The sequence below is a fragment of the Nyctibius grandis genome, chromosome 8, assembly GCF_013368605.1.
Source record: "Nyctibius grandis isolate bNycGra1 chromosome 8, bNycGra1.pri, whole genome shotgun sequence".
Lineage (NCBI taxonomy): Eukaryota > Metazoa > Chordata > Aves > Nyctibiiformes > Nyctibiidae > Nyctibius > Nyctibius grandis.
This window is the reverse complement of record NC_090665.1, coordinates 39,468,443-39,490,415: the sequence shown is the minus strand read 5'-3', so window position 1 is coordinate 39,490,415 and position 21,973 is coordinate 39,468,443. Positions and strand designations below refer to the sequence as shown.

The 21,973-nt window shown below is 41.8% G+C and overlaps 1 protein-coding gene across 1 annotated transcript in view; it reads right to left on the bottom strand.

Annotated features, from left to right (window-relative positions):
* Window positions 1–12,331, bottom strand: part of MAST2 (microtubule associated serine/threonine kinase 2) — a 195,305-nt gene extending 182,974 nt beyond the window's left edge. The window contains 1 exon segment of the mRNA XM_068407089.1: window positions 12,119–12,331. Coding sequence (XP_068263190.1) covers window positions 12,119–12,307 — 189 coding nt within the window. The 5' untranslated portion in view covers window positions 12,308–12,331.
* Between the last annotated feature and the right edge of the window lie 9,642 nt (window positions 12,332–21,973).

Sequence of the window (21,973 nt, the reverse complement as noted above, 5' to 3'; positions counted from 1 at the left end):
CTACTTATACCCATGTAAATTCTGTTTAATGCCTATAAACAAATTAACAATCAAGTCATTACTGACTTGATTGTAAACAATGTAAACTCCCTCTGTTTTTCAGAGATAAACAAGACCCAGTGATAGGTTAAAAGCTACATAAACAATCGCTTTATAGTAATAGGACTTGGAAGAGAGTTTCACTTGATTTTATACATTATAGACAGGAAGCTCTGGGTCACATTTCAAAAACTGAAAAGTTACCTGTATTAATATTTTTTTCTCAGCCCAAAACAATATGGAATTCTATGTCACAGAATCACACAATCAATCAGGTTGGAAGAGACCTCTGGGATCATCAAGTCCAACCATTGCCCTGACACCACCATGTCAAATAAAATATATTTAAAATTAAAACGCTAGCTGAAAATACAAAGTTGGCAAGTGAACAACAATAGTGTGTTAAAATGTGCATGCTGTATAAGAATGACTTATTTACTGACAGTGCAGAGTTCTAATCTTCTTTTGAAAAAAGCACTTTCCAAAGAAAAATGTTAAGAGTCATTAAGTCACTCAAACAAAAGTCTCTGTTAGCCCAGTACGAGATACAGTCCTTAAAAAACTGTCCCAACACTAAGGGGGCTAGAAGAGAGAAACGCAAGCCCAACTGCTGTTCCAAGGCTTGTTTCAAATGAAGCTGCCTACAAAGAAAAAGGTAACTCATGAACTGAACTTTGGCAGGGAACTGCTCAGGTGAGTTAAAGGGGCTTTTCTAATTAGACATCCAATGACTACTTACAGATGTGTAATACAATTTTAAGACTTGACCTTAATTTATAAAGCTCACTTGAATAGTGCACATTGCACAGAAAGTATGAAACCAGAAAACACTACTACAGAAATCCTCTTTAACCCCGCTACTTTTTTGCCCAGGATGCTTTTATATGTTGCAGCCATCACCTGAATAGTAGTAGTGGAACCATCTGTACTTAAGACAGAGGTTAGTGGCAAAATAAAATCTAACAAGGCACAATGGTCTGCTAAGAGTTAGAACACTATTTGTTCATATACGTGATGAAGAAAGACCACGATACATTTTAATCTGGTGTTATCATCACTGAGGAAGATTGTTATTTGCAGCAGGAAAAAAAATTAAATAACTTTTTTTTTTTGTTTGTGACAGTGAAAAGTTCCAATTCCTTTGGCATCAGTATTTTTGTCTCCATGACCCATCTGGAATCTTCTCACTTCCTACCACAAATGTGTATGACTGCACATGTATGACTCTCAGTGTCATGAAAAAAGCATGCATAAGCAGCAGTATCAAGTTCTGATTAGTATACCTAGTATCAGGAAGGCATATTAGAAAACCACTTTTTTTTAAAAAATCATTCATATTGAGCTCAAAGCATGACAGCTGTGTATTTGAAGGATAAAAGAAGAACATCCTTGAGCATCAATGAATCAATGTGACAAGCACTACACCTTCATAAAAATCTTCAAGCTTCCTGAAATGCAGCTACAATATGTTTTCACAAGTTTTCATCCCACAGACAGTACTGAATTCCCCTCACTCCTCAGTGCATGTACCTTTTGCACTTAGTTTTTGTTTGGCTGGATTAAGAAAAGACGACAAAGAGTCTCAAGTTTGGGTCCAACCATACACATAATTTAGTCTTCAGTAAAACCGTTTTCTATATGTTGCAGGCCAGCATGTGTTTACCATTGTAATCATTCCATATTTTCTCTTCTGTCACGAAAGCCAAACTGGTATGCGAACTCTTCCATCAAATCCAATAGGGAAAAATCAAGAAGGGATAGCAGGACCTACAAAATCTTTAAAAATAAAAATCCTGATGTGCTAGCATCCAACACATCAAAGTGATAAACACACATAGTGTACACTGAGCTAATTTCCATAAGACAACTCACAGTCACTGCAAGAAATTAGGGCTAGCAGAATGCAGCCTCATATAAGCAACAAAGTTCAGTGTTACTGGAAACCTGTCTTGAATGCATTGATGGATGATTGGACAATGTGCAGATAATGGAAGTACACTGCAATTCAGCTTCTTATTATAACTATTGGTAATTATTTTTACTATTAGCAGAATGAGCTGAGGTGCCAAATACCTACAACAGAAGTTGTAGAAATACTAGCATGACACATTAAAGGCCAAAAAAAACCCCAAACCTATCCAAGTGTCATTCAATTAAGTAGTTAAATAACTTATTTTGGCTTTGTACTGTTGAAAATGTTTATGGTGGGTTACTTGTCACACTATACAGTAAAAAACATTAGAGAAAATCTTCCTATATAGACAGTTCATGAAGATGTGTGTGGACTGAAACCAAATCAGGAATTACATTTCAAAAATTCTTAAACTCCTCACAGTCCACCCTTAACAGTGTGTTCTGCTTCTGGAAATTGAGAGAGGTACATGGAATGTTTTAAAGCACCATCTTGCTTTTACATTCATGAAAACCCAGACCAACTAAAAGGTTGCAGAAAGTATTTTATTGTTAAATTGTTTACTACATGTATAATAAAAAGTGAAAATATTTATGATGCAGTTCTAATAGCAGAGCCATGAATTTTTTCCTGGAAAGAAACAGAGCATGATCCTATTTTCCATGTAAATAACAGACCTCCATTAACGCTAGAGAAATTCCAAATAGCAAAAAACTGACAAGCTAGACAGCTAGAATTTTTTTTATTATTCCTGGGTTTTCAGTCTTGAACCCTCTCCCCTCACCACACTGTAATGTGTATTTATAACAACAGAACATTTAAAAATCATTTCTGACCAATTACTAGTTTTAGGGTTCATGGGACCCAAGCTGTAAGCTAGATAATACACTGTCACAAAACAGCTTAGAGGAAGAGCAAGTAAAACAACAAAAAATGTTTTAAAGCAGGTTTTAAAGGTAACAAGAGCTACTTCATTACAAACCAAACAATGCCTTCAGATCTTTCTAATACAGTGAGATATCGTAGAGCATCGACTTCCTATAGCCAAGAGTGACACCCACCAAGACATCAAAAAAAAAAAATGCATTTTTCTCCCCTAGAAAGAGATTTTTGTACTTCCTTGCAAAAAGGTAGAAGTTTTTTGAGTGACCATGTACTCAGCTTCTTCCTCCAAAGAGCAGCATTTTCACCAGGCTTCAAAAAGTACTACATCACTACAAAAAGACACTAACCACAGCACGTCATCATTTGATGCGGAAATGAAATTGTTAAGATTCTACGTGACCTGTCTACTTAGCTACTGTGGTTCTTGAGGAACAATGCCTTGATGGGTGATAAAAGCTTTTTGTTTTATTTGCAAACTGTTCACCAACCTGGTGGTCTTCACTGCTTCCTTAGCTTCAGCCACTCAGCTTCCATGAATAAAAATTAAACAAGAGTAAAAAAACCTTTTATTTTAAATAAATGCCTATCATCATATCTATAATAATCCACTACACTTCTTATAAGCACCAAAGCTATGTTGGCTTATGGAGCACAACAGGCAGTGAGGCAATAAAAATAACCTATCAGATAAAAATAAAGAACTGCCTCTTCTAGAGGCTCTAAGAACTACCTGGACAGGCAGGACACCATTCACATTCTTTGTGCTGCAGGAAGGCATATGAGCTTGCTCAAGAAGTAAGTCAACTTCTAGGCATAAAGTCAGTAACGCATACCCATTCCTCCAACACAACACTCGTGGATATCACTTGGTTTCCCGGAGCATACAGTCATGAATACATCCAGTCTTCCTGAGTGTTTTGCAGATGCCTAATCCCAGCCTTAGAGAGCACCCCACTGTTATCTTCCAGCGCTCCATAACAAATACTAAGTAACAGCAGCTTTTCCCTTCAAGCTAATAATTGATCATGATTATAAAGACAAGTAGTCCCACAACAAATCCAGCCACTTCTGATAGAAGACTTCTCTTGGCTCCTTCACTTCTGTACTCCTTTTGGACAAGAAATACAGTGCACTGCTGAACTCAGATACAAACCATCAGCAACGTGAACACCTATATATTCATAATCTCTCCACTGCCTGCTTAGCTATTCTAATATGCAAGATATTAAATCAATGTGGCTAATACACAATATTTGCTCTTACTCTTCACTTGTAACAGGAAATGGAAATCTCACACAGGCGAGCTGAATCATCTAAGTTGCTGATGCAATGCCTACCTACTTATTGATTTACACAAATCAATTTAAACAAATTAGCTTTGTCCATTAATATTCAACTTTGAGGGAGGTGATGTCTTTATTACATCAGGCCAGTGAAGTGTCATATGCCCTTTCGCTCTATTTTGCTATTATCTAACAAGCCCATAGCAGAATTGGCCACTGGACTCCACATCCCTTTTGTCTGCTTCTAGATGAATCTTTTGGCTCAATTCTGTTATCTAACAAGTACATTGCAGAATTGATCACTTGACTCTATTCCACTTTGCCTGCTTCTAGATGACTCTTTTCTTGTTACTTTCCCTGCGGCTCCCCTGTACTTCTAAACATTACTACGAACATACAAGTGAACTCAGAGCGACATGTTGCCAGAAGCTGCCATTGCTGCCTGATCAAAATACAGAAAGGCAAAACTATGGCTAATGAAGTGAAGCAGGAATAGCTCTGGCATCAACAAGAATCAGCTTATGGAAGACAGCAAGACATACCTGTAGGACATTGAGAGGTTTGTTCTTTCTGGCTTTTCTTGCCTCCTCAGGAAAAGGACAGAGAAGAAAACAGAGACAGAACCATACAAGTCATAGGGAACAGCTCCTTCTTCCACAGCTATGCTCTGGCTTCTTCACCACCATTATTTATCCACAGAGGAGGGGATAAACTTAAGAAATTAAACTCTGAGGATGAGTAAGAATGCCTGCCAGCCAACCATACACTCTGGACTCTGGTTCACCATATTAGAAGCTTTACAGGCTAGAAGTTGGCATCTTATTAAAAAAAAAACAAACTTATTTTTTGCTCTCTCCCTGTAATGAGAAAAATAGCTAGACAGCAACAAAGAAAGGGAGACGAGAAAAGGAAGTCTGAGCTGTACAAACAGTAACTGAGTTTTTCATGGTAAGTCACATCCACAGCTCGTAATTTAGGAATCTTTACTTGAGACATTCTTTAGCTCCCTTGATGAAACAGGCACAGGATAGAATTTCCCTAAAATCAGCCCTGAACGGCAACAATATCCTAAAACAGGTAGCTACAAGTATTTATGTAAACAGATGGTTCCTGATCTTCTAGAAGTCAGCGGCACTCTGTCCCTTCTTATCAAAGAAGGGCCAACAATGCTTACAGAACATATCTGGCTATGTTTAATCTACATTTGCTTTTATGGAATCTGTAATGTGAATATCAAAAACTACACCTTATAGCAAATGCAGTCTGCATTGCTAGCAATACATCCATTTGATTCTGTTTATTTGCTTGAATTTTGGAAATAAACTTCCACCTTCTTCAGATAAAGTCTCATTACAGCTTGTAGGTTTTGACATGAAGTTAGAAGAAACAGCTTTGAATGTTGTGAGCTGTCAATCATAGGGTCCACAGCTGGGGGAGCAGAACAGGAGCTGCAACAGAGCTCTGATCAGCAACGTGAGAGACAGAGGTGTAGAGAAAGCTCAGAAGCAAAGTGTCAACTTAAGTCCAAAAGCTTGCTTCTTCACCTATCAAACAAAAGGGACGACTCATGGTAGAAATAACCAAAGAACACAAAACTGTTATGCAGTCTATGTACAGGGCTCATCACAATAGAGGCACTGCCTTTAATAGCACTGATGGCACCTAGAGGGAAAAGAAAAAAAGAGAGAATGCTTATTATATTTGAAGCGCAGAAGTTCTGATTAGGAAAAAAGAAAGAGCCCTTCAATTTCCAGGCTTGCCACACAGCAAGGAAAGCATGGTAACAGCTTCTTTGCAGCTGTGGAGGCAAAACAAATCTGACTAACACTGTGGGGTTTGGCCAGTTTCTCCCTGTCGGTCATTGACTGCTTTCCAAAAAAGCGAACAGGGTGAGAAGTCAGTGGAGAACATCCTTTGCCATTCCTTCCAAAAAAAAAAAAAAAAAAAAAATATCACAATAGAAAGACAACATGAAATGGGGGGATAAGCTTTCTAATCTAACGTTTATAAGTAGTCTTGGATCAATTTGCACTATGTCCTGAATACAGGGAGCAGAAATGTCCACATAGGCATAATGTTACAAAACTCTCTCTCATACAACACACTCAACTGTGGTAATACAAACCTTGAAATTGTAAAAAGACAAGTATCAAACAATAGTGGAGAAGTAACCTTGTCTGTGATCACGCTATTCCATGCTGCTGCCAGACTACTACCTATTTTTGGTGCACACCCTCCAAGAACAATCGGGGGGAAAAGCAAAAAGCGCTAGAAGCAAAAGAACTCAGTGTCTTCTGTTCCAACTTTTTATATTTCAAATACTTGTACACGGAAAAGATATCATAGTAGAGAATTTTTACTGCCTGTGCTAGCATAGGCATATTCCACAGCTGAAAGTTGGATATTGGACAAAACAAGCCCTGAAATAAGATGTGGTTTCATTTCCTAACTGCAGGAATAATTAAACATTGGCAGAGCTTTCCAGAAGAGGTGACAGACACACCATGATCTAAGGCTAAGATAAGATCAATTTCTGAGAGACGTTTCCATTTATCTTTCAGGAAAGCTCCACAGCCTGCACATGTGGGGAAATCACGCTGGATAACCACAGTAATCCATTTTGGCTTCAGGAGGCATAGATCTACAAAGTTTCAAAGACACATGGAGAGAAAGGAATACTTTGGCTACTGTCAGAAAGTTTGTAGCACTACAGTTCCAAATAACTGTAATAGTTAAATGATTTGATAAGTCAGTTACCTTGTTCAAACTCAGGAAATACTTTCTATCCAATGCAGAAATGACAAAATGTACTGTCTGGGGAACACGCAAGATCACCCATCTTCAGGCACATTAAAATTTGCAGCAGGAGATAGCCTACTGCATTGACTGCCCTATAGAACGGGCTCCCCCAACACAAAACCAACCATGACTAAGGCGGTTTTTCATCTTTCTCGATACTATGTATGCAGCTTGCCTGTTGGCATCATCTGAACATTTCCCATACAAGGAACATATATGCAGCAAGGGAGCCTTCAGATATAGCAACATTTCAGTCCAACTCCTCAGCAGCAGCAGCCACGTTAAACGTTATACAAGACAAATGATCCATCTAACCCAAAATCCTGCCTCTACAACTTGCTGTCCCTCTACCAGTCCCCTGAAGAGCTTATTGAGATTCTGCTACTGTTGTCCCCTTCATCTCTTTACTATCCTACAAAATCACAGTCATGGAATCTACTCATAAATCCTCTCCTGGCCCTGGCCATCCATAGCAAGAGGAGAGGGAAGCTTGACAGAAGTGAGGGTAAAATGTTGACAAGCACAGGGTCTGTTTCTGTTCCCTCGCCCTGTCACATCTGCGAGCAAAGCACCACTGGGCAGCACCCACTAGCTCCCCGGATGCCTTTAGAGCAGAGAATGCTGTTCAGGGATACTCAGTGCTCAGTGTCCTCTATTTTCACTCTTTTGACCCTCAACCTCCATCCCCCTAGACCTTCCACAATACTTCAGCTTTCCTCATATCTGTGTGTTCTCCCCCTGCTTTCAGAGGAAGACAGCATTCAGATTTGTTAGGACAGGCTAATGCCCATTCCTCATGGAAAAAAACCTATACAAATAGCAAAGACATTCCCTACAGACAAGTAAAGGGAAGCACCATGCATTTGCCCCATTCTAGTGTTCTCCTAGACAGTAGTTAATTTCAGCTGTTTTCCTCAGGTGGATTCTATCTGCCTATTTAATAATCTTCACTGGACCCCTCCTCCAGTACTTCAACTCTGAATGCTTTTTGCATCCATCATGTCCTTTGGCAAAAAAAAAAAAAAATCATCCATGCATTATCTTTTGCGTGAAAATCCACCTCTTTAAGCCTGACTCCCAGCTTAATGCTAGAGGAAAGAGTCAGCTGCTGTTTGCTGTCTACCCTCTACATACCAACCACGGTCTTGTATACTTCCATCATAACCCCCTTAAATCATATCTTTCAGACACTGAAGAATCCTTTACATGAGAACTTTGACCTTTGACTTCTACCTGAAGTAGAAAATGCTAATAGAAGCACCTCTGACAAATATTGGCTATGACCCATGCGGGATCTTTCACAATAAATATCACAATGTGTCAAACTAATTATGTAAGCATGATATGGAAACAATCTCATGCTTATAATATGCCTCTGGATGAGGGTGACTGTCACTCCTAAGCAAAAATAACTTTAATCTCAAGTTTCCATTTTTCTCCTTCAATGCAGTCAGAAACATACAATGATTAAGCTGACACTTTACGGAAATCCAAGAGGGCTGTGTTTGACAAAGATGCCCTCACTCAACAAAACTAAACTGTCACAGGATAAGAAGGACAATTCAACTATAAATTAACAACAGATAGGAAATAAGAAATTGGAACAATTGGCCTTTTTCCCCAAAAAGAAGGATCACCAGTGGAGTCTCACAAGGATCTGTTCTGGGATCAATACCTTCACCATTTTAAAGCAAAATCTAGTAAAGCAGCTTTCATGCTTACATGACAGAGTTTGCTGACAATGCTTGAAGTTATTCAAGGTTGCAAAAGCAATGGCCAAAGATCTGAAGACGACCTTAATGATACCACTTAAATGGGCTGCAAAACAGCAGATAAGATTAAATGTAGATAAATGTAAAGTGATACATAGTGTAAAAAAAAAATCATAAATTTATATACACAAATTCTGAGCTAGCAATTACCACTTAAAAGAGTGATTGTGGAGTTACAATAGACAGTTCCACACAAGTGTCAACTCAGTGCTTAAATATCGTCAAGAAAAAGCAGGTAAAAGATTGAAGAATAAAACCTAATATGCTGTATAAGTTTACAAGGTGTCATACACTGAAATATTGTAGCCAGTCCTGGTTATTGTTCCCCAACTGTGTTCCTCTGATCCCTGCATCACTATCTCCAATCAGGAACACACCTGCAAAAGGTGCAAAGAAAGCAGTAAGGACAATGAAAAGGACAGAGTCGCTTCTTTCTAAAACTCCTCTGGAAAAGTCACAAGAAAGGGATGGCAAATAAAATAAAAAGTTATCAAGCCATAAGCCACACAGAAGAACACGGATTCTCTTTTTCACTGCCTCTTCCAATACAAGAATTAACAAACAAGGCATGAAACAAGCAGGTAGAAATTTCAAAAACAAACAAAAAGAAGTGTTTTTTCCACACAAAATGTGTTTAAGCCTCACAACACTCAGCTACAGGATGTTGTGGATGCTACAAACATACATGGCTTCAAATACTGATTGGATAAATTCATAGAAGAAAAAACCCACTGGGGGCACTAAAAACAAATATCACCTCTAGTTCCGGAAACCTGTGAGCCACAAATTACTGGAGGCTGGGAGAGGTATTTCCTCAATATACACCCTACTCTTCTCCAAGCATCTGCTTTTGGCAGCTCAGAGAGGCAGGATGCTGGGCTAGAGCGATTTTTAATGTGACCAAGTACAGTCATTTTTATGTTCTTATGTAACTCAAAAAAATTAAAACATTAATTGTATGTACCTGTCAGAACTATAAGCACAGAACATTACAGGACCAGATTTTCAAAGGCCTAAAGGACTACAGTGATTAACTACTATGGACTCAGTTTGATAAGTACTTTTTCCAACACTGGAGTAGCTTACTCTCCCCCAACCACAAACTTGTGCAACTGTATGGCAAACAAACTGTGAAATGTGAATGTAATTCATGAACAGTTCCCTGCAGCTGTGCACACTGTTGCATTGGTACAGCTGAGGGCATACTACAGGCTTGGAAACAACAAGGCTACTTAAATCAGAAGTGGCCCCAAAGGAAATATTTGTTAAGCTACAAACTGCATCAGTGGAAATGGAGTATCACAGTCTTTTGCATCTCAGGAGACCCCTTCCACCACATCCACACTACCAGCTCCTGATGTTTAAAGAAATACTGAATTATTTATATTAGAGACAGAAATGCTGTGAGTAGACTTTTTTGTCCTGTTTATTAAATTTGTCCAACGTATCTATTTATTTCCAGTTGCTTACCGCATTTACAAAACTTCCACCACTTCAAATGGAAGACAAAAGGGGAGAGGGGACGAGAGGTTCTCCTTTGAAGTCTGGAGGGTGTCTCGCACAGGCTGAGTAGAAGCTTTCTTAACTTTATCTGCAAAACTCCTCAAAGACTCCATCACACTGAATACTTGCACAGCGCATAAAGATCTGTTCCTACAAGTCACATCAGGTCTTAGTCAAAGCACCCAAGCTAAGAACAAACTGGCAGTATTTCCCATTAAAAAGCCTTGTGCGTCGCAAAAACTGGCATTTCTGAATTTGTAGCCTTCCCTGTTTTGCAATGTTATTGTTGTTTTGGTGAAGCTTCCCAAGTGTTCAATACATTATACGATACGTAGCGTGTTCTGTATGCATGATTTGTAAAAAGTTTACTTCACAACTACCGAGAATGGATATAATTTCCTCTAATTTCCATGCCAATATCTTATCAATATGTCAAAACAGTACAACAAACACCTTGCTATTGCATCAGATAGCTTTACCAACCACTATTTTAATGGACAGTTGGGAAGAAACTAAGTCACCTCTTCTGCTTTCAGATTTTTTTTTCCCTGAATAAGGATATTAGTGTTCTTTAATTGTTTCAGGAAGTGATAAGCATCAAGAGCAGCAGCACCTCTTAACCACCTGGCTTAACAAGGCACTAGAGAATAAAATAAAAAAATAGAGCACTCTGCTTCCAGGCCCCAGTCTGAGAAACCCATATTTAAGCGATAGCCACTAGTAAAAGTCAAAATACAAGTCTCCTATAATTGAAGGCAATGTAATGCAGCTTTTCTAGAAAAACCTAAGAAATTATTAAAAAAAAATAGAGCAAACCTGTGCATCTGCAACAATGACGTAAATTTAAGACACTTTTTGACAAGAAAAGTCAAAGAGCCTAGTTTTTCACTTTGCTCCTAAAAATGGCAAAACAAAGCAGTGAATTACTGCATCTTGGGAGCCTTCATACTTATGACACTTTCTCCTTCTCTTCAAAAAAGAAAAATGCATTAGTTGCTGTCTACATTTTTAAAGTGCTAAGTCTCATCCCCCTTTTTTCCTCTCGTAAAACTAGAAATATCAAAACACATTGAAACAAACTTTAAGAACTCTTGGGTCTCTCATCCCTGTAACCCTAAGTAGCAATCAATAGACCCTTTTTTTGTGGAGGTTAAGGACATAAGAGCGGACACATTGAACTTACGCACTCTCACTTTTAACAAACCTATGCATTTTCAAATATCTGCAAAGGTCTGTTTCCTAAATAAACCACTTTGAATGTTAAGAATTAAGGCATAAAAAACGCTGCAAAGCACATCATAGTTAACGTCACAACTAGGAGTGACCTACAGAAGGTTACTAGCAAGAAGTATTCTGTAATTATTAATACCAGCAAGCATGTAACACAAACTAGATTTCACCGCATCCTCCCTCGCTTCTCCACCGGCACGCAGGCAGGACGTGGGGCACTACGGCGGCTCCCCCACCACGCACCCACCGCCACGCCGTCAGAACACTGACACACCACCACCCCACTTCTCACCACCAAACCCGCCCTCTCCTCTTCTGGGGGCACCCACCTGAGGAAGCGCATGTAACACGTGAGAGGATGCTCGGAGGATGCAGCCTCACCAAGCGCCGCCGCGCACAGCGCAGCACGCAGCCCCCCCCGCGGCCGACCCCTCCCGCCGAGCGCAGCACCTCACCTCCCCGGACCCTCGGCTTCCAGCCAGCCCCCGCCCCGCCGGAGCCGCGGAAACCCCGGCCCGGGCCAAGGGCACCCCTGCCCCGCGACTGCGGCAGCCGCAGCCCGGGCGAGCGCGGAGGGCGGCACCGCCGGGCGCCCCCGCCCGCCGCCGGCCCCCGCCACGCGGGGCGCGCGTCTCCATGCCAACGGCCGCCACCGGCCCGGCAGGGCCCCCCCCGGCCCCACACCCCGGCTTTACCCTCTCCAGCGCCTCCCGGCAAGGCGACCCCGCGGCCCTGGCGTCCTCCGGCTCCTTCCTGCCGCCGCCCCCCAGCAGGGTGGCTCTCCGCTCCGCCGCGCTGGCGGCCACCGCCCGCCCGGGCTCCCTCCGTGGTGGCGGCGGCGGCGCCGCCGCTTTGTCCCCCCGGGAGCGGCCCTTCCTCATCATCGCGGCGGCTTCTCCTCAGCGGCGGCTGCGGCACGACTCGGGCCCCCGCGGCGCGGAGCCGGCCATGGCCGGCGGGAGTCACGGAGAGCCGGGGCGGCGCCGCCGCCACCGGCGGCGCCACCACCTGCGCGCGGGGCGGAGGGGCATCCCGGCCCGCCGCCGCTCCCGCCGCCCGCCTGTCAGGGAACGCGGGCGCAGCGCCTGCCGCGGCACCGCCCCCCCCCGGCCTCGCGCGCCTGCCCTCCCTCCCGGCGGGCGCTGCCTATCGCGAGAGCACCGGCCTCGCGGCGGGGAAGAGGCGCGAGACTTGGCGGGGGGGGGGGGGAGGGAAGGAGGGGCAATGCGCGAGACTTGTCACGAGGGGCGGGCGGGAGGTGCGAGGCGGGAAAGGGCGCGGGGCAGCCTGGGAAGGCGGCGGGCGGTGCTGAGGGGATGGCGGGCGGGCCGAGGGGCTGCGGGGCCCCGCACCCGTCGCCTCCGCCCCAGCTCCGCACGGCTCTCTGCGCCGCTGCCGATGCGAACACTCTTAGGAGGAATAAAGCAGGGGGACCACACCAGTGCGGGAGCCTGGCTCCCGGTGGGGCTGCCCAGGCAAGTGGTGCCTCCGGCTGCAGAGGCTCTGCTTCCATGCTGGCAGAGGAGGGACAGGGCTGCCTCGCTGCAGTCGCAAAAGGAGGCTCAGAGGTGTGGACTGAGGATACACAACGCAGTAGCACCTCACAGTAGCGTGTACCAGTAGGCAGTGTTGCTGTCCCCATCATCACAATCCAGGATCAGCTCTGGTGTCCAGCAGCAACCAGCTTCCATGTCAATAAACTCTTAATTGCCCCTGAAAATGTAAGGTGAGCACAGGACCTTTCCTGTGGTGTCAGCAGTAGTAGGTAGCATTTGGAAAAACTCCACAGTTCTTTGTTCCAAGAGGCCCACCAGCCCCTCCAATGTGACATGGTGAGAACCAAGCCTCAGCCCCCCGCCATGCTCAGGTGACTGGAGCGTCTCTGGGCAGCCCCCAGCCCTCTGCAGGAACACCAAGCTGCAGGGAAACTTGTACCAGCTGTGCCATCAAGTGCTACAGCCCACTTTTCATAGAGCAGATGAAGATGTAGTTCGCCATCCTCTTGGTAGAAAAGACAAACCTACAGAGATTCATTACCTCAAGGAGTAATCAGAGCATATAGCATCATCTTGTGTTTCATCTCAATAATTCACACCCTCTCGGCACTTTTGTCTTTGCAAATTATTTCCTGAGGGTATAAGTTACCAGTTTCTGCATTCATTTTTCACAAAAGCAACTTCAAAGTTGTCTTTTTTTTCTCTATTACATAGTCAGGAACCTTGCTACTGCTGCAGAGAAAACAATTCCTTCTCACTTTTTACCAAGCTGAAAAGGCTCATGCATCTTCAACCAGAAGTCTGATTTTATCAATTTTTTAGTCATTTTGTACAAACACCACAAAAATACACATTCAAACTATTTATTGATGTAGATGAGTGGGAGCATTTTAAAAGAATTATTAAGAATATTTAAATTCTTGCTGAAAACAATTTCAGGATGCTGGATTAGTCACAGAAATCTTTTTCCTTCGTAATTGTATATGATAGAGACGGACAACCATGTGGTATTTCCCATCTGGGAATCCAGCCCTAACTAAATGTAAATAATGCAAATTTATAGAATCTTGGCATCCGTGATAATGTGATTCTATTAGGATGGCTTCATGCCTTGTCATAATTTGGCTGGATCTTTGCCCTGTTGCAACATAGATGCCAACTAGCTATTTGTTGGTTATGGCCCATGGGCCACCTTGCACTGGCTCACACCTGTTCACTCCACGTGCCAAAAAAGAATTCATGAATACAGGAAGAAAAGTCACAGTGAGAATTTGAATAACACTACCTGCCTTTGAAACAAAACCAAATCTTCAGCTGTTAGTTTTAGATAGAACTGCAAATAATTGTCTTCTGGTTCAGTATTTTACTCAAAACAATTTAAGAATCTTTTTGATCACTCCGAATCAAAAAGTTGTTTGGGGGTTAATAGGACATTTTGCTTGTGAGAAGATTGCTTTTGGTTTGCTTCTGGATTATTTCCTTCTCTGTTTAATTTCTGCTTAGTATTTTGGACTCAAGATGTCTTTCCAATATTTTTGAAACAAAAGAACAGTGAGATTTCATGTTGAAGGAATAGGAAAAACACTCCTCATTTTACTGATTCTCCTGTATTTTTTCCATTTAAACTTGTCACTGAATATGACCTGAATCTGCAAACCAGTCTGAGTGACCTGATTTTTCTTTTCCGTATGAGCTAGTTTTCTGAATCACTTTTTTTTCGAACTTTAAATAAAAGTGAACAAATCATGAGAGGCTTGGCAGGGAAAAGGGGTACAGATGAATAAGGCAGAGCATGGTGTGATGCCATGCCTATGCTCACCGTGTTTGTCTCCAGAAATATTCTGTCACATCCGAAAAAGATAGATGAGTAATTAATAACAGCTTATAAAGGGGCTGATTCTTATGTCATCCAGCCTGACTAACATGGAGGAAAAGCAGGGGACCCCAGAGAGCCTGTGGAGCTCGCTCACTGATACTCAGCTAATACTCAGTTAATTCTGTTTCTCTTTGCAGTTCCAGATACTTCCTTTCCCTGGCTTCCACCTTCTGTTTTCTCCGTATAAAGGTCTCAGGTTACCCTTTTGATTCAGAAGGTAGCTGGAATGATGCTATTCAGGAAGAGTTCCCTTCCATTCTTCTGTAGCTGGTTTAAAGGGACTTTGGTAAGGCAGAGCACAGAGTCTAGTCCAGCTTATTCCATAATGTTTTCTGAAATGACATAAATCCATCTGCAGCATTTTTATGACTGCTGAGCACACAGCTACAGCAATAATCCCTGCAGCCGGAATAGAAATACACAGCTTGAAGCTGTGAAGTTAAAACCTCTTTATTCCAAACAGTATAGAAAATGCTAAATAGTAGATGTTATTGGGATGCTGCTGAGCATTTCCTCTACAAAATGAAATACTTAACTTGGTCATTTGAATTCCTATTAAATTCAAACATTTAGCAAAACCAGTGCAGCACAAAACCCAGCTGATGACCTGTTTTCACTGTTTCCAAGGCAGAACTGCATCACTAATGCCACCAAACAAGTATATCACTAAGGCTTGTCATTTGTCATTCTGCTCACGATATACACATAATCTTCACTCTCAATATTTCTGCTCTGTATGAGATGGAGAAAATGGTTTTAGTTGTTCTGCATGTTAAGCTGTCATGCACCTTCTGTTAGTAACCCAGTTCTAATGGTATTCACAGAGAAGTTTTAGTCTTTACACTGGAATACTAATGTTTGGCAATTGGCAATATGCAGTCAGCCCTGAAGACAGCACAGTACTTTGGGATGTTGTACTATACCTGCATAGAATGTCAGTAATGACAAGTAATTATACAGGCTGCACATCACCACCATGACTCCTCGCTATTTCCCTAACTTCACCCCTGTGACAGCATTCTTTTTTCAAGATTCACAAAAAAAAACCAGCGTGATACAACTGAAGAATACCAGTTACGAGCAAAATACAAAATAAGAGTAAAAAAGTAGTTACATGAACTGCAGGAAGAGTGAGATTTGCTAGGCATAGTTTTGACTAAGACTAATCAATTACTTTTTATCGAATGATGCATCATTTTGCTCAGCAAAAAGCAAGACACCAATCCCATCTCTGCCAGGCTTGCCAAGCAATGTGTGCTGCCTGCACAGCTGAGAACTGCAGCCACAGAGTACAGCTCCCACCACAACCCCTAAGCTCCAGGGAAATGGTGAGAAATACAGGATTTGCCAAAAGAATACAGGAGAATTAGTAAATCGGGACCTTGACACAATCTAGGTAAAATTTACTCATGATCTGAATCTAGTGACGTCTGCTATTTGAGAAGTTCTGCATTAGACATTTGTGTAATTAATAAAAATACTCATAGTTACATGAGGACTTTTTACAGGAAGGATATAAACAGTCATGTTTCAGGGCACAAGCTTATAATTGATTTGAGGAGGATTAGGAAGAAATTTCTTACAGGCAGGTTATTCCATAGAAGTATATTATACAGTATATTATTCCAGTGCATCCTCACTGGAAACTACTAGTATTAGTCTCAGGGACAGAATAATGAAGTAAAGCAACTGACAGCCTGGCCCAGGATGGCAATTACTAGATCTAGATATAACAAAAGCCCAGTCCTAACTGGATATTATTTGCTTTCCAATTGTCATTTTCCTTCTTTATGTACCATGAAGGACATATGTCCTTGTTTGCAGTGATGCAGTGTGTCAAAGTGACAGCTTTGCAGTGCTGTAACCTTGTTCTAGATATCATATTTACATCTGATAAGGAGGTAGAAGATGTAAATATGCAAATATATAACAGGAGTTAAAAGTATGGCTGTGAGGTTTAGGGAGAGCTTAGTGCAATAGCTAAGTTAACAGCACTTCTTAGCAACAAAAGCTCATCAGACACATTATAGCTTTAAAGAGACAGAAAGGGACCAGTGAATATGCTGCTGTCATTGTCAGCTTGGACTTGATTGTACAGCAATTGCCACAGTTGAGCTGTTACCCCTAGGTGTTAACAGAGTACAAATGACATATACACATAAATAGGTATATTTGTGTGTAATTCTGGAAGGTCCAGAAAGGGAAGCACATGGGGAATGGAGAGATGCTGGCCAACGGGAGTAGCAGCAGATCCTAACTGTTGTCACCCTGTCTTTGGGCACTCAAACAAAGATGAGTTTTAAGGAGGGCTGGGGGCAAAGATTACACGTAGTTTTACTGCTACTTATAAAAATGCCTCCCAAATATGAGATGACAAATACAAGAAAGCAAGCCATGGAAGTCCAACAGGTGTGCAGTGGGGGCTGGCATTAGGACACTTCAAGAGACTTAATGTGTCTGTATTGAAAGAGAACAGACAGAAAGAGTGTAGATGACCTGAAAAGGGAGGTGGAAGTAAAAGCAGGTTTTGACTGATACAACAGAGAGGGGAGCCATTTGAGGGATGCAGAGAGAGAGAGAGGACAATGTAAAGAAAGGTATTGGGAAAAAATACCTTTTCCATGAGTGTTGTGGTCAATTTTCTAACCACAGATTCATCACAGGGGAATGAGTCAAGCTATCTAGAGCTAATATGACATGTATGGGAGTCATTCCTCAGAGATGTCTGCAGAGACACTACATGGACCTCAACTGTGTCTTCCTTAACATTCATCCTTGCTGTGATACAAACAGGAAAAGCTCAGCAATGATTAATCTGGTGGTTTCCAGTCACTGCCTTTTAATATGTTGACCAGTATAATCTCATTGTTACTTTGTGCTTGCATTATTTGTTTTTCTTAAGACCTGTCAGCTCTTAATTTTGATTACAAGGTGTTCAACATAACAATTAAAAAAAAAAACATAATGCTAACACAATGGGGCTTAGGGGTTGGCAGTTCTGACTTAAAGTACTGCCAGTCCTCCCCTCCCCTATTTGTCTCTCTCATTGTGATACATCACCCTTTTCCTCACAGCAACACAACTCTTCTACAGCTGTGCTATAAACTGAAATTTGAAATTGATTTGGCTAGAAACACTGGAGGCAGTGGGAAGTGCTGGATTTCTTTTTGCTGGATCAGTTCCCCTATCTGGTTGGGTGCACAACCCCATCTGGGTTGTGCCAGCACAGTGCAGGGAAAGGGGCAGTACAGGATCAGGGCAGAAAAGGGGGCTGTGGGACACGGCCATCCATAATCGAGTGTTGGCACCAAATACTTTAAAACACTACATCATGACTTTACGCAGGGACATCTAGGCATTACCTCTATACAAATAATAAATACTCACAATAAAAGTGTAGATAAAAAAAGTAGTATTCATTCTCCCCTAAGAAGAAATTCCTCACTCATAAGTGATTGTAGAAAATTCATTCAAATATTAATAGTCTAAATTAGAAATAAGATTGCAGTTGGTTAATTCTGGGGTATAGGTCAAGCTGGACCCAGATCATCTTTGTCACTTGTGAGAGCCCACGTCACACCACACAGTCCATAGCTATCCAAACCAAAGCCCATTCTTTGTAGAAAAAATAACAATAATTGTTAGTGGTTCAAGAAACCTCACAGTAACAGACTAGCAGAATGTGAAAGGCAAATGAAAGACTAGGGCAAAGGAAGAGCATTCAGTTAGGCTTTCAAGAGGTGCTTTCAACTCAGTAATAAGCTAAAATAAGTAGGTTTTTGTCCCCTTTCATTTTGAAAAACCTAACATGGGGCTTAAAATAACATTTTTACAATTATAATTTCGTTGTTTGGTTTGTGATTGCTTTTTAAACCTATTATTCATTAAAATACCAGCTTTTTTTCCCCACTGACTCACTTGGTTATATAAAATTACTGGTGCTTTTGTCATTCCTGCCCCTGGTTGGAGAACTCGCTCAGCAACATTTGTGTACTCAAATAAAGCAAGTAAGCCTTACTTTGTGCCATGATGTATTCCTTACACAGAAAAAAATAAAAGGAGAAATCCCAGCCCCACCAAAGTGAACGGAAACAAATCACACCTCAAATTCAGTAGCATTAAGATTTGGCCTCAGCTTTTTTTTCCAGAGTCAGGAGTGCCAGACTGAGTCCATCTGGAGCGTCTCCTTTAGCATTCAGCTTGACTTGTGACATGATACGTTCAGCAGAGAGACTTGTGAATATGAACTCTTGGTTCTGAAGTCTAACATAATGAAAGTCAAGAATATATACTTAACTGATCATCAAATAATGTGCCCTTGTTGCAACTTTTAATGCAGTTCTGCAAAGGAGCTTCAGGAATGACACTAAATTAGATAACAACCTGTGCTCCTAATTACATTTCTTGTTACAGTTAATGAGAAAAACACTTCCAACTTCTGAGCATGCAGGCTCACACTGAGATATGAGGAACAAACAGATTAAATTCATTAGCACACATTGCCATCTATAATAAAGCTATAACAGGCCAAATGCTCTAATTTACGCTCCTGAAATTGTCTCTCTCCGGTCACACTGTTGTTACGTTTTCAGGATGCCAAGAAGGGAAATGGATCTGGCAATTGTCACTGGTTGGAAGTGCAAACAATTTTTCCCTTAACCACATCGGCTTTGCAGAGTTACCAATAATATAAAACCATAAAAGCTTACTTCAGTCATTAAAGAGATCTGACTCACAAAAGAGGAATCGCTATGTTGAGTTAGGAGATGTCAGTTGACATAGTTACTAAACTGATTGCCAGCAGCTGGGAAGTTAGCAACTAGCTTTACTTTTTAAGCATTTTTTTCCGTAATTTTCTGCCAATCGCAGAATCACAGAATGGTTTGGGTTGGAAGGGACCTTAAAGATCACCTAGTTCCAACCCCCCTGCCATGGCTAGGGACACCTTTCCACCAGACCAGGTTGCTCAAGGCCCCATCCAACCTGGCCTTAAACACTTCCAGGGAGGGGGCAGAGACAGCTTCTCGGGGCAACCTGTTCCAGTGTCTCACCACCCTCACAGGAAATAATTTCTTCCTAATATCTAATCTAAATCCACCCTCTTTCAGTTTAAAACTGTTACCCCTCATCCCCTCACTCCATGCCCTTGTAAAAAGCCCCTCTCCCGCTTTCCTGTAGGTCCCCTTCAGGTACTGGAAGGCTGCTATAAGGTCTCCCCAGAGCCTTCTCTTCTCCAGGCTGAACAGCCCCAACTCTCTCAGCCTGTCTTCATAGGAGAGGTGCTCCAGCCCTCTGATCATCTTCGTGGCCCTCCTCTGGACCCATTCCAACAGCTCCATATCCTTCCTATGTTGGGGACCCCAGAGCTGGATGCAGTACTCCAGGTAGGGTCTCACGAGAGTGGGGTAGAGGGGCAGAATCACCTCCCTCAACCTGCTGGCCACACTTCTGTTGATGCAGCCCAGGATATGATTGGCTTTCTGGGCTGCAAGCACACACTGCCAGCTCATGTTCAGCTTCTCGTCAACCATCACCCCCAAGTCCTTCTCCTCAGGGCTGCTCTCAATCCATTCTCCGCCCAGCCTGTATTTGTGCTTGGGATTGCCCCGACCCACGTGCAGGACCTTGCACTTGGCCTTGTTGAACTTCATATGGTTTGCACAGGCCCAGCTCTCAAGCCTGTCAAGGTCCCTAATGGCTCTTGCCAGAAGGAAGTTGCTCAGGTAGATGGCTCTTGAGACCTAATATAGCAGTGTTTGTGGTTTTGGAATAGATGCATATTTTTACTAGCATCATAGGCCACTACCGATTAGATCATCAGATGATAATAATAATAATAATTATTTAATGTTGTGGTGCCTGAATTGCTGTCTGTGGCAGTATCTTAACAACATGCACGCTTTAACTCTTTCTTTGTCTTAACATCCTGTATGCTTTAGCTCTTGAAAAGATGAATAGAAGTTACAGGGCACCGATATTAAAGTTAAAATTAAAGGGCATTAGGAGTCTTAAAAGCACAAGAACATCACTGAGTACTTGAAAATAAGTTCACTTTAACAAATAAGAGAAATGACCTATTCAAGTATGGGAAGGAATAAGAAACTTCCTTTAATGAATTTCTCAGTATAAGACCGTACAAAATAACTAGTCAGAGAATACTTTAAGAAAAAAGAATCAAGATTCACTTCTCAGGTGATGAAGATGTACGGCTGGGTTCTCTAAAAGCTCCTTACCCTGAGCCTGCTTACATGTATTGCTAACCAAAGCCAAGTCTGAGAAATCACAAACATATGACAATTTTCCCTCCTGCTGCTAGAAATTCTGCCAAATCTCCCAGCAAGTGGTCCCTTTTGGCTCATACTTAAGGCCTGAAAGAGATCCCAGTTTCCTATAGCTTAATATAATTTGTATGTCAATTCAGTGAACAGAGGCATTACAAGAAACCTCCTGGCAACCTTACACCTTTACAAGCGTGCATATATTTTATGCACACCAAGCAGTAAGGCACAGAGCATGTACTATTTCCGTGCCTTTTACCAGGCTGGTTAGCCCATCCACTCATCACAGTGTTGAAAGTGAGTGCTCATATTATACAGTGGTCTTTATGTTGTATGAATACACAGATCCAAGTGCCGAGCAGTATGCACAGATCTTTTACATTACAGATCAGCAAGGAGCTCCATTAATTTCAGCCAACACTAGATCAAGCCATATGAGGTGAAGGTGTGGGTAATAAGCCATTAGATTTACTTCAGTTTCTCCTATAGTTACTTCATGCCTTTTTAAACTTGTCTTAATTAAATTCATCTGGAACGTAAAAATCACTCCATTTCCACTGATCTGGAAATGGCTCTTTTTAGGCCAGCAACACTATTGCCTTGAGGTATTTACTAGAGCTAGGATAGGGATCAGTGCTTATAGAGATTGTTTTATTATCATGCTCAGTGAGTTTGCTCAATGAGATTCATACCACACTTCCACTGTGCCAATGTTTGTTTTTTCAAGAAAAAAGGTTTGTAAATAATGGCCCCAGAGTATTATCTGACAAACTAGTGTTCTGTTTTAAACACAAAACCAACAGATGCTACTTTCCTTACACATCTAAATAATTGCAAGGTAGTGGGTGGTACTGCTCTTTAGAATACTCAATGAGATTTGATCGATGAAAGTAAGTGCAA